This window comes from Grampus griseus, assembly GCF_964374135.1.
Source record: "Grampus griseus genome assembly, chromosome: 1".
Classification (NCBI taxonomy): Eukaryota; Metazoa; Chordata; class Mammalia; order Artiodactyla; family Delphinidae; genus Grampus; species Grampus griseus.
In genome coordinates this window covers 34,823,194-34,835,268 of record NC_139017.1, presented here as the reverse complement: position 1 = coordinate 34,835,268, position 12,075 = coordinate 34,823,194, and the positions used below count along the sequence as shown (strand labels likewise).

Here is a 12,075-nt window from a genome sequence, read left to right as displayed (position 1 = left end):
ATGGCTGCCTGAATAGAAAGAGCAAAACTGGAGGCAGAAAGACCACCAATTCGTTAGCAAGTTGTTGCAGTAATCAAGGTGAAATTCCATGGGGGGTTACAGTAAAGCAGATATAAAGATAAGGATCCAAGAGACATATGGCTGGATACAGGAAGTGAAAGTGGAGTCTTGGGCAGATTGTAGCAAGGATGGGTGGGAAAGAAAGTGGTGGAGTTACAGCTGCCCAGAGACCCAGCAGCGGATGCTATCTGCTGGCCAAACAGAGTAATCTTTACTGATGAAAGCCTATGAAGCATGGTTCTTGGCCAAAGATTGGTTGAGAGCCTCAGGAATAAACAGTAGTGCTGTTCATTAAGATACAGCTTTGAACTGGATAAGACCATAAGGAATGAATTTAGTTTGGGACATGGCCTCTGGACATAGCAAACTGACCATGTCCCACATGGAGAAAAAGCTGTCCTGAAGATACAAATTTAGAATTTATTGATTTGCAAATAGTAATGGAAGCCTTGAGATTTAGAGGACTTCATTCAGGAAGAGAGAGTAGCATGAAAAAAAAAAAAGGAATCGAGAAACATAAGTGAAAAGGAACAGAGGGAACGGCAGGAAAACCAAGGGAGTCTAATATCTCTGAATCAGTATGTACATGAACTTGTATTGATATTTTAAAGTTGCCCTGGAATAAACTAGTCATTCTTTTGAGAGATTTGTTAGAGAAACGAAGAACTGCAGGAGCTAGTATGTTAGACTGAGTCAAAAACCTACCTCCACCATAATTTTTGGCAAATCACAACCTCAGGACCCTCATCTTTGCCTTCCCTCACTGAGTTATGAAAATCTAATCAGTGATAAACTGGAGGCTTTATAAACTGTAAAGTATTATAAAGGAACTCCTGATTTAGTATTGTAATGGCATTACATCTGGGTATGAAAATTCCATCTAACAGGGTATAAACTTCTGAAGAATGGACCTTCAATCTTCTACACCTTTCTATCAGGTACTGCACCACGTATTCAGTAGGTATTTAAAATATGTTTGCAGAATATCTGGGAGTAACGTGAGAATGTATGCACAGGGAAAGGAGTGCATAGCAAAAGGCATGTCCAACTTCCTAAAAGGATTTAGAACTGAAATAGTCAAACTTTATCCCTCCCACAAATGTGGCCAATGACAAAATAATGGGGGGAGGGGAGCTCATAGTTCCAAACTTTCTCCTAATGTGTAAACTGTTTTTCTGAATGCTTTAGAAACATGAAAAAGGTATTTACGGAAAAAGCAGTGAATTGTAGAACAGGAAAACAGCCAACAGCAAAATAAAACTGTGTTCACCAACTGCTGGCCACTAAAGAAGAGCTCCTTAACTCCTCAAGTTGAAACCTGCAAAATGTAAATCAGGCCTTTGTAAGACAAACTAAAATAGTGTCCCCTCAGGGTGCACAAATACCACAGTGAAGTCACCAGAGTTCTAACAGAGTCAGAACCTACCTCGCAAAGATATTCCCAGGGAAAAAAATTTGCTGTTTGTTTCATGTTAAATACACACTAAGAGGACCAAACAGAATAAAATGTAATACCCTTATATAGCAATTATTGTGATTTAGACACACAAAAACAATATTTAGATACAGCTTAAAAGTGTCATTTAATCACTGCTTGTTCCTAAAGCTTATAAGGAGCTTGGACACCAATCTGGCAGACTGGACACCCAGTCTGCCAAGTTTTCATCTACAGTGACTATCAAGTTAATTAAAGGGGCTGTTTAATAAAAGGCAAATCCTCAGATGCAATCTTACTATCAACTACTCTGCTGATAAGGATAAAACTTATTATAAAACACAAAAGCCAGACTTTTAAAAAGCAGTTGAATAATTCATATAGGAGTTAGGAGAGAAGATCCAGAAGTGAAAGGCAAAAGAAAGACTTCTTTTTAGAAAAGGATGCCTTGCTGAGATTTCTCTCCACAATGGGCAGAAAATACAGTTCTGATGACCACAGCAACTTTAACTCATTATATCTAAGTATACATTGCACCCTGTACCCTGGATAACTGTAAATGGTGCTTAAGACATGGCTGCTTACAGAAACAATGCTGATTTTCCTGGCTTTTGTACAAGTGATGATAATGGTACAATCACCTAATTTGTACTTGCCATCTGTTAAAATATGCCTCACCCCCCAAAAAAGGTACCAGTTAAAATGATCGTGTAATCTTATACATACATGTGTATGCATGAAATGTTTCTGGAAGGTTACGTAAAAAATTGTGAGCGACAGTCTCTACGGCAACTTAGCAAATGGAGATGAAGAGACTCACTAGTCATTATACTGTTTTAATTCACTATGTCATGTTTTACTTTTACAATAAAAAAAGTCTTAGGATCACTGGCAAAATATGTATATTTCTTGTGACAATTTAACTGTGATCTGACTTTGCTTATTTTAAAGTTTACTGTGCTTAAAGTTCAACATCAAAAGGAAGGCTACAAAAGTGGTGGCTAGACCTAGTTCTTTCACACTGCTCCCTTCGAGTTTCACATGCTCTGTAAGGGCAAAGCACAATATGCATCACTTGTTTAAGGGTATGTGAAATTTGAACTGGATGGGAGATTTAATAGATGCACAAACAGTCATGGTCCTTGAATTCATGGGAAATAATTAGTTAGCTAGAGCCCATGGAGTAACTGCAGTTAAGGAGTGAATGTGCTGAATATCAAAACACACAATAATACATAAAGCCCTGCCTATCTGTTGTTAAGTTATAGATCATAACATTCATGAATACATATATCCTTGTCATGAAAAAAGAGAGGGGAGAGAGAGAGAGATTGAGACATCAACGCCACTACACGCAAATCTCCCTCCCCTTCCCCATCTTCTCCACACACAGTTTCCTCCAGGACAGCATTTCTGATGGCACAACAAGTACAATAACTTCTAGTCAAGTTTTAGAAATTGTCTATCTAAAAATCTTCAAGTAAATGTTCTTACAGTATTTGTATGAAAACTATTTTAAATCACTTTTATTTACTTAGAAGTTTTAAATCTATAGTTTTATGAACTTCATTTAGCAAGAATGTTACCAAAAACTGAAGAATTTTTCAGCAAAACAAGTTCAAGCATATATAACATTTTCAGAGTAAAAAGTCTTTCGAGCTTTTTAATCACTAGGACCCAAAGCTCATATATCGGCCTCCCAGTAGTAGCAACCTAACTTGACGGATACTATCTTACCTAACACATTATCTTTGTAATAGAGAAGTAATCACCGAGTAATCTACCTTCCTCTACCATCACCTGAAGTAACCTTTTGCTACATAGTGCTCACAGCAGAAAATTCAGAGAAGGTCCAGATTGACAGCCCTATCTTTACCTAAATGAGAGATTCTTATTCAGAAATTTTCAGTTGAATCTCAGGCATTTGAGACATCAAGGCTGTGCTTTTGCTTTGAAATTTTTAATATTTCAAAACAGATAAAATAAATAAGACGCTGTAGGCATTCAAAATTCAACACAGAAGCTTTAAAAAGACAAAAAAAAATTTTTAATAATTGGATACAAGTTTCAAAACTAATCTTGGCCAAGTTTAAAAATACAACACTTAGGAGAAAAGTGATAAAGAGCATCCCCACAAAGTCTTAGGAGGGCCTAGGTCTCTTGCAGAATCTTTAGAAAGGCACCTGTTCCAAGATACTGCTTAGTTCCATGTTTCCAATACCTTTGAAAAACTGAACTCAGTTTATTTCTTCCACCTCTGAAAAACAGGTGCCTTAGAGTTCCAGTTTATGAACTTACTTTTGAAAAGTTTCATCTTCCTAATAACCTGTCTACAAATAAAATGATATTTACTACAAAGATGCTAAATACTGTTTTTCTAAAACTTGCTCCACACACAGTAATTTAACTCCACTTTTCAAAGTACTTTCTCTAGAATCTTGACGCTTTCATAAAATTTAATGTATCAGAGAGCAGTGGAAAGAAAAATACAAAAACCACGACCAAAAGAACCATGTGCCTACCAAACGTTCCTTTCGAAGATTCCCCAAATAATGTTACTAGCCTTATAGAATTATACTGCTTTGATAGAAGAATGGCTTGGCACGCTGTTCGCTCTGGAAGTTCATTACTACCAGCTACTGGTCTGCAACGGGACTGAAGCTCTGCCCGTCAAGGCCAGTTTCTCACGCATGTTACTCTGTTAAACACAATAATGAATCATTCTGCTCGTTTGTATATTTCAACGATGAAGAAAAATTGACCCAAATCAAACATGATTTTTAATACTCGGGGATAAACATGTCCATCCTCGTCCACCAGCCGGCAATGAAGTTTTCTATACATCCCTTTCCTGATTGCTAAAAGGTCACTTACACATGCTTCTACACTTGCTTTGAATCAAAGCAAAAGGAAAGACAGTGAGGAGAGCCTTTTTACTCAGGGACAAAACTGTACCCAACAATTACAGTGAGTGCAGATACTTCCTTTTGTTTTGTCTGTACCAGGATTATCAGTGAAATCGCTCTGTGGCCCTTAATTAAAGCTGAACAACTTTAAAGAACAATAACTTTAAAAGTGAACTTCTATTTTAATTACACATAGGCAACAGCAGTAGTAAAGTCATTTGCTCCCCTCAAACCCCCTTAACTTAGACCCTTTCCTCTCTAGCTTATTCAGCAAAGCAAACAGCAATCACCCTCAACCCTGGAGAGAAAGTCTTTTAAACAAGATAAAAGTGCTAAAGGTTGACAAGCGAGGAGGGGGGGTTCTGATTAACGCTTCAGGAAAGAGGGACCAAAACAGCCGAAATGGCGAATAATCAAGGGGGCGAAAATCCGGCTAAGTTATTTATAGACTAGGAAAGCAAACAGAGAGAGATGCTGGCAGGAAGCATCTTGGCTCGCGGGATGTTAAGTGCTAGATCTAGTTTAGAAGTTGGAGAAGGGAATTTCTGTGTGGCCCATGCTGGGGAGCAGAGAGCCACCACGCGGCTGTTTGGTCCCCGCAGACTGGGTGAGGGGGTGAGCAGTAGTAGGGGATGGGGCTGTCACCGCTTACCCAGATGCAGCGTGAGGTTGATGGAGTTGGGGTACTGCACCCCGGCCAGCATGGTCTGGCTCTGCCACCAGGTGGTGTCGGCCTGGTTGTTGTAGTCCGTCAGGAAGGCTGCCCCGTGCTGCAGGTGGGGCTGCCCGGCGTCGCACAGGTGACAGGACTTGGTGACCCCGGTCACCCCGGTCTGCACACAGTACTCCTCGGGCGGAGTCCCGCACGTGTTGGTGGCCACCACGGTCACGTTGAAGGCGGCGTTGACGAATTCGGGCATGCAGCGCTGCGACCGCCCGCCCTCGTCCGTGCACTCGTCCATGGCTGCCCGGGCGCAGCCGGCCGCAGCGGCCGCCAGCACAGCCAACACCCGCCAGAGGCCGCCCCGCGGCCGCAGCGCCGGCGCGGCCGGTTTGCCGCCCCTCATCCCGCCGCCCGCGCGCTGGGCCACGGCAAAGGCAAGAGCGCGGGCGCGTTCCTCTCGTGCAGCGGCGTCCCTCGGAGGCCGCTCAGCGGGCTGAGCCTCGGGGCCCAGTGGCCGGACTCTCCGGACGGGCGGTGGCGGCGGCTCGCGGCGGAGAGGCGGTCCGGAGGGCGCCCCTGACGAGAACTGCGCGGCTCGCTAACCACTGCCCCGCACGCCGCCTCCGCGCCTCCCTCTCCCACCCGGGACACAGCCGGCACTCGCCACCGACCCCCGACTTCCGAGCGCGTACCCGAGCGCGCGCCCCCGGGGAGGAAGGAGCAGGGGGTGGGATCGGCAGGGTGGGGTGGGGTCTGCCGAGAAAGCCCAACCCCGGCGTCCTCTCAGTAGCTCCCGCGGCCCCCGTAGCCGCTCCCCGGCTCTCCACGCGCGGTGGACTGGGCGTCCGCCCCGGCAACTCGCGGCGGCGGCGGCGGCGGCGGCAGCGGCGGGGGCGGTGACATCTCGCGCTCGAGCCCGCGGCGCGCGATCGGCGGGGGAGGGGCTTTGAGGGGCGCGAGGGGTGGGCGGGGAGCGGGAGGAGAGGGGAGGGAGGGGCGGCAGGGCGGTGCATGCCGGGAGGGAAAGGAAGGCAGCGGAGAGGCAGCTCCCAGTCGGGAGGTGGATGCCAGGGTTCCCGAGTCCCCGGAAGACTCGGGATTAGGGGAGCGGGTAACGGAGGGGGCCTTAAAGGGGCGACGCCGGAGGGGTGAGGTCGCTCGGAGTCGGCCTTTGGGCCCCACGCCGGTCTGGGCCGCAAGAGCGCGGATCCCCGCCCCGCCAGGTGTCAGTCCTTGCGTCCAACCGGCTGCACCCCGGGCCAAGGACCAAAGGGACCCGATCGATGGTGGGGACTGCCCGCAGGCTTTTCGCCCCAGCCGGCCGCCCCGGGAATGCCCCCTGCCGCTCGGGGTCGGCTCCAGCTCTTTCCGAGGAGCGGTCCCGGGGTGTCAGGGGGCTGACATGGTGGTCCCCGGAGAATATAGGGCCTGGTCGCAGCATCATAATGTTTTCTGAAGCGATTTCCTGCCTCTGAATTAAAGTGTAACCAGTCGTTTAACAGGCGCAAGGAAGGAAGTGAAAAGGCTGGGAATGGAATGACATTTTTCCCCTGGGTACGCAGACCCACTGCGAAATTCTTCCACTGTGTTGTTTATGTTCCCCAGCTTGCCTTTAAAAGACTCGAAATTATCTGGATCTGACATCCTCCTTTTCGGGCCTGCTGAGCCACGGAATATTCTCCGTGCCAGGATGACTCAGTTCACAGAACCTGAGCCAGAAGATCATGAGGTTTAGTCCGAGATCCGAACCTGGGCACTTAACCAGTGCTGATAACGACAAGCAAAGACGCGAAGGGAGGGTGCCATAAAAGTGGATGGCCCGAGGCGGCGTTTTTTAAACCTTTGGAGTCCCCAGGCAAAGTGGGTGTACGTTGGGGATGCTCCTGAGGCAGTTTTTTTCTTTTTCTTGTTTTTTTTTTTTTTTTAAACTATTCAAGCTCGTTAACAGTAAAGTGAGAATGATAAATACACTGGGGGCGGAAGGCGGGGGTGGAAAATACCTAGTTTTGGACCCAGTAGTCCCGTCAAGAGAGGGATGGTGAGGATGTGAAATAATGAAATAAGTAAATGTTAGGTTACTATGGTTGGGGTCAGTGTTAACTCTAGGAGGACCTTAAGGATAATGGTTTGGGGGAGGGGAGCAGACTAGGGGACTTGTCAAATGGTGAGCTTGGTTAGCAAATACAAGGATCACTTATATTGGTAGTTTATTTGATGAGATGGGTGGAGATCATGCATGACTCAGAGTCTCTAACTCCTCGCCCCCTGGCATCTACTCTTTGGGAAAGTTATGGAGCTGTGGGTAACAATGTTTTAATCCTTTCACGTGTGAGTGGAAGCAAAAGAAATTTATTCATTTATACCTAGAGGGGATGCTATTCTCTCTCAGTCCTTGATTGTTCTTGGGAAAAAAACGAGGGCATACAGGACAAAGATAAGATGTTAGCTGTAAACAAAGCTACAGATATTTTAATAACTATATTTAAATGCATATATTAATACATTTGCCGGATAAATTTTCAGTATTTTATTAGGTATTGGCAAAACAAACAGTGGGTCTCCTTTCGTTTTCCACCAGGTCAATAGTTGGGTAAGGAGACCCCAAAGGCCGCGAATCAACATAAATGTTTCTTTGTCACTGCTCCCTTTTAGGTTCTAATGTCCAAGGGTTAACTACAAGCTCTTACTTATGCTTACCTACCCCACTGTTTCATTACCAGAACCTCATGTGGTATTTGTAAAGCACATAAAGAGACTTTGAATTGATTTCTGAATTGTATTGCTCATCATGAGAGTGTGACAAGGAGATACCTATTTTGAAGCAAGATAAGAATGTAACCAGTGTGCTTGATGATAAAAAATTTTGCTCCATTGTCTGAATCCTGATTCAAACAAACTAATGGTTAAAACAAAATTTTTAAGACAATTTGGGAAACTCAAACACTAATTAGATCTTGGATGATAACAAATTAAGTATTTACCTGGAGATGCCACTGTTGACTAAATAGCCTTGGGTGTGTTTTTTTTTAAGTGAGAGTGTGTGAGATTTTCTTTACTTCAAGTTGCCCTGTTTTTTTCAAAAAATTCCGGAGCCCTTAATACATGTTCTTAGCTGCTGGAAGCTCCATTATTTGGTGAACAAATGTGGTGTTTAGAAGAAAAACGTGAAGGTGTGGGAGAAATGGGTTCAGATCCCTCAAAAGATGATCTTAGTGCCCAATCACCAGTGACTCTATGCTGAAAGAAAGGTAGGATGAGGGAATGTAGTCGTTTATTGTACATACAAAAGACCTCCAAAAAAATTTTTTTAATTCCACTTAGAATTTCAGAGAAAAGAGCTTTCCCCATCAGGATCTGTACACTCAATTTCAAGGAAGGATGCTGATTTCCCTGACTTGGGTCACTGCAAATTCCTGAGCATACCCATCCCTAGTGAGGGGAATAGAGTAATGTGATTAAGCGGCCCACCAGAAAACCATGGAGTTTAGGAAAAGCAGTTCTCCAAGGAAACACGTTGCTGTTACTAGAAGGGGGCAGGTTGCAAGGCAGAAAAAAAAAACACCAGATGCCCACTACATCAAGACTGAGACTATGTCATATAATTAGAAAAATAATTTAAAATGTTGTATTGACCTTTTCAGATTGCCACTTGGCCCTTTTTTATCCTTTTATAATTACCAGTGTGTTTATTTTTCCATTCCTTAGTCTTTTTGACCTCGTTTCCCCATATTCTTCCCAAGCCTAAACACCACTATACTATAAGCTTTATCTTTTATATTTAGCATGCAACTTAAAGATAACAGTTACAACTAATTATATAATGATGTTAGTCTATATTTACATTCTGTTTTATACTTTTCAACATGTAATAACTCTGAAGCAAAAAATATTAATTGTGTAGAGTTGAGGAAACAGGATCAAAGAGAATAAGTTACAGCAAAGTCAAAACAGGAGCCTGCACTTTGTGGCTCCCTGTCTAGTGTTTTCTTTTCTGTGTGTAAAGATCATTGTAGAGAAGAGGGAAAAGGAGGTGCTTTCCCAAACTTCCAAGGTTTTGAGGTTATCAAATGGGAATTTTTAATTAGGTGAAAATTAATATGATACTAGAAGAGAATTACAATATCCCTCTTCAAAGTTACGCTAACTACCCATGATTCTTGGTGTTAGGTTTATAGATCCTGCTTGGGTCCTTGGTACAGGTCCAAGCATAACAAGATAATATATCATTGTGGCCAGGTTCAGGTGAAGACAGGATTCCTCTTATATGAGGTAAAGCCCATCCTTCCCATCTAGCCCCCCATACCCAATTTAAGCCACCTTTACATTGTGATACTAGTTTTAAAAGGAAGAGAGAAAAAAAAAAAGGACACATAATACATAAGATTTAAACTAGAATTTTCTTATTATAAAGACAATTTTAAAAAGAAATATTTCCGGGGCTTCCCTGGTGGCGCAGTGGTTGAGAATCCTCCTGCCAATGCAGGGGGCACGGGCTCGAGCCCTGGTCCGGGAAGATCCCACATGCTGCAGAGCAACTAAGCCCGTGTGCCACAACTACTGAGCCTGCGCTCTAGAGCCCACAAGCCACAACTACTGAGCCCGTGTGCCACAAGTACTGAAGCCTGTGCACTTGGAGCCCATGCTCCACAACAAGAGAAGCCACTGCAATGAGAAGCCCACGCACCGCAATGAAGAGTAGCCCCCGCTCGCCACAGCTAGAGAAACTCCGCACGCAGCAACGAAGACCAATGCAGCCAAAAATAAATAAATAAAATAAACAAATTTATGAAAAAAAAAATTTCCAAAAGTTAGGAGCAAAGTCGAACCCCTCCCCCACCCAAAATCTTCCCATCAAAGGAACAGAAAACTTCACATCTCAAAAATTGTATTATTCTGCTAACCAGATGTGGAACGCATCCTACTGTACAGAACAGAGGGATAAATAATCTTTTATACACAGATGAAATGGCTTTATTGTGGGAACTCAGAATGTCTTTAATAAGTTGTTGACCGATAGTGGTTAAATACTGTTAGAAAGGGTAATTCTTTCAAAACCAAAGTTATTATTGGTAGTTTTCTCCCAACATTCAATCGCATTATAGTTCATTACCTCATTCAATTACTTGGATATATAGTGCAACAATTTTTTGGAGGATGTGCCTAGAAATTTTATTGTTCAAAATTAGAAGTTCACAGCTCTTTGAGCAAAACTCTCTTTGGGGTATGGTAATACCAGCTTTAAATTTTTTTCTCATTGAATTTGTTATGGTCCTCATAAAGAGCTCAAGGGCCTCCATCTGTAGTTTATATATGCATTTGAACAAATACTAAATTACTTTGTCCTTCCACCCAAGTTTTGTTTATTGTAACAACCAAATTAAAGCAAGATTTTAAAAACTTCATCCATAATTATACTACACTAAAATGACTTTTCTTTTATCAGAACTCCCTCTCCTGGTCCTAATCATTCTTTTATTTTAATGGACATCTTTTATTGAAGTACAGTTTACACGCAAAAAACACACAAATTCGAGGGTATAGTTCAGTAGTTCATATCACGAAGTGCACACACTTCTGTAATCACTACCCAGGTCCAGAAATAGAATATTGCCCTAACCTAAAAGCTCCATCATGTCCCCTGACAATCAGTATCCCTCCCTTCTCCCCAAATGTAGCTTCTATCCTTACTTCTGTCACCATAGATTAGTTTTGCTTGTTTTCGAATGCTATTTAAATTAAATCACACAGTATGTGTTTTGTGTGGGGTGGCTTCTTTGATCAATATTGTGTTCTTGATATGAATCCATCATGTATGTAGCAATAGTTCACTATTTTTCTTTGTTGTGTGATATTATATTGTATAAATAAACTGTAATTTGTTCATTCTATAATTGGTGGACATTTCAGTCATTTTCAATCAGGGGCTATTATGAATAATGTTACTATCAAAATTTTTGTCCTTTGGAAATACACACACACATACACACACTTTTGTGAATACATACCTAGAAATGGAATTCCTGGGTCATAGGATTAGGCATATATTCAAATTTAGTAGATATCACCAAACCGTTTTCCAAACTAGTTGTGCCAATATTCCCTCCCACCAACTGTGTATGAGGGTTGTAGTTGCACCATATCCTCAGGAATACTTGGTATTGTCAGTCTTTTTAATCTATTCTGGGCTAACATTATTATGGTATTGGTGCAGAGCTTGAGAGCCTCTCATTCTGGTTTGTATATGTATTTGAACAAATGATGACTTACTTGTATCATTGGGTGTGTAGTATTGAACTGTGGCTTTAATTTCTAATTCCTTGATTACTGATTAGACCAACACCTTTTTCATATATTTATTAGCCATTTGGGTATTCTTTTTTGTACATTTTTTCTTTTTTTGCTCATTTTTCTGTTGAGTTGACTGTCTTCTTCCTATTGATATTCTTTATACATTTGAATATAGGCCCCTTTTCTGATTCTATGTGTTGCAAATATCTTCCTTCACTCTGGTTTGTTAGTAGTGTCTCTCCTTTTTAAACTTTTATTATCAAAAATACAAATATAAATAAAAGTGGAGAGAATTACGCAGTGAAACCCCAGCTTAAAAAAAGATTTTTTGATTTAAGACCGATCTTATTTCAGCTATATTTCCTCATTTCTCCCCAACCCCACTTCCATCACCACTTAATTATTTTGAAGCAAAATCACAGATACTATACTATTTTTTCTTCCAGTTTTATTAAGATAAAAATGATATAGAGCACTGTATAAGTTTAAGGTGTACAGCGTAATGATTTGACTTATACCCACAATAAGTTGAGTGAATATCCAACATCTCATATAGATACAAAATGAAAAAAAAAAGAAAAAAAAACATGTTTTCTTTGTGATGAGAACTCAGGACTTTTCTCTTAACAACTTTCATTATAACATACAGCAGGGTTAATTATATTATTAATTATATATTAATTATATTGTATTTAGATGCTCTTATGATGGGTGCATATATA

The 12,075-nt window shown here is 42.0% G+C and overlaps 1 protein-coding gene across 1 annotated transcript in view; it reads right to left on the bottom strand.

Moving 5' to 3' along the window:
- LAMC1 (laminin subunit gamma 1) overlaps positions 1–5,468 on the bottom strand; it is a gene marked incomplete at its 5' end in the record, with an annotated part of 122,799 nt that extends 117,331 nt beyond the window's left edge. Inside the window, one exon of the mRNA XM_082663389.1 lies at positions 5,054–5,468. Within this exon, the coding sequence (XP_082519515.1) occupies positions 5,054–5,468 (415 nt within the window). The remainder of the gene's footprint in view (positions 1–5,053) is intronic.
- Between the last annotated feature and the right edge of the window lie 6,607 nt (positions 5,469–12,075).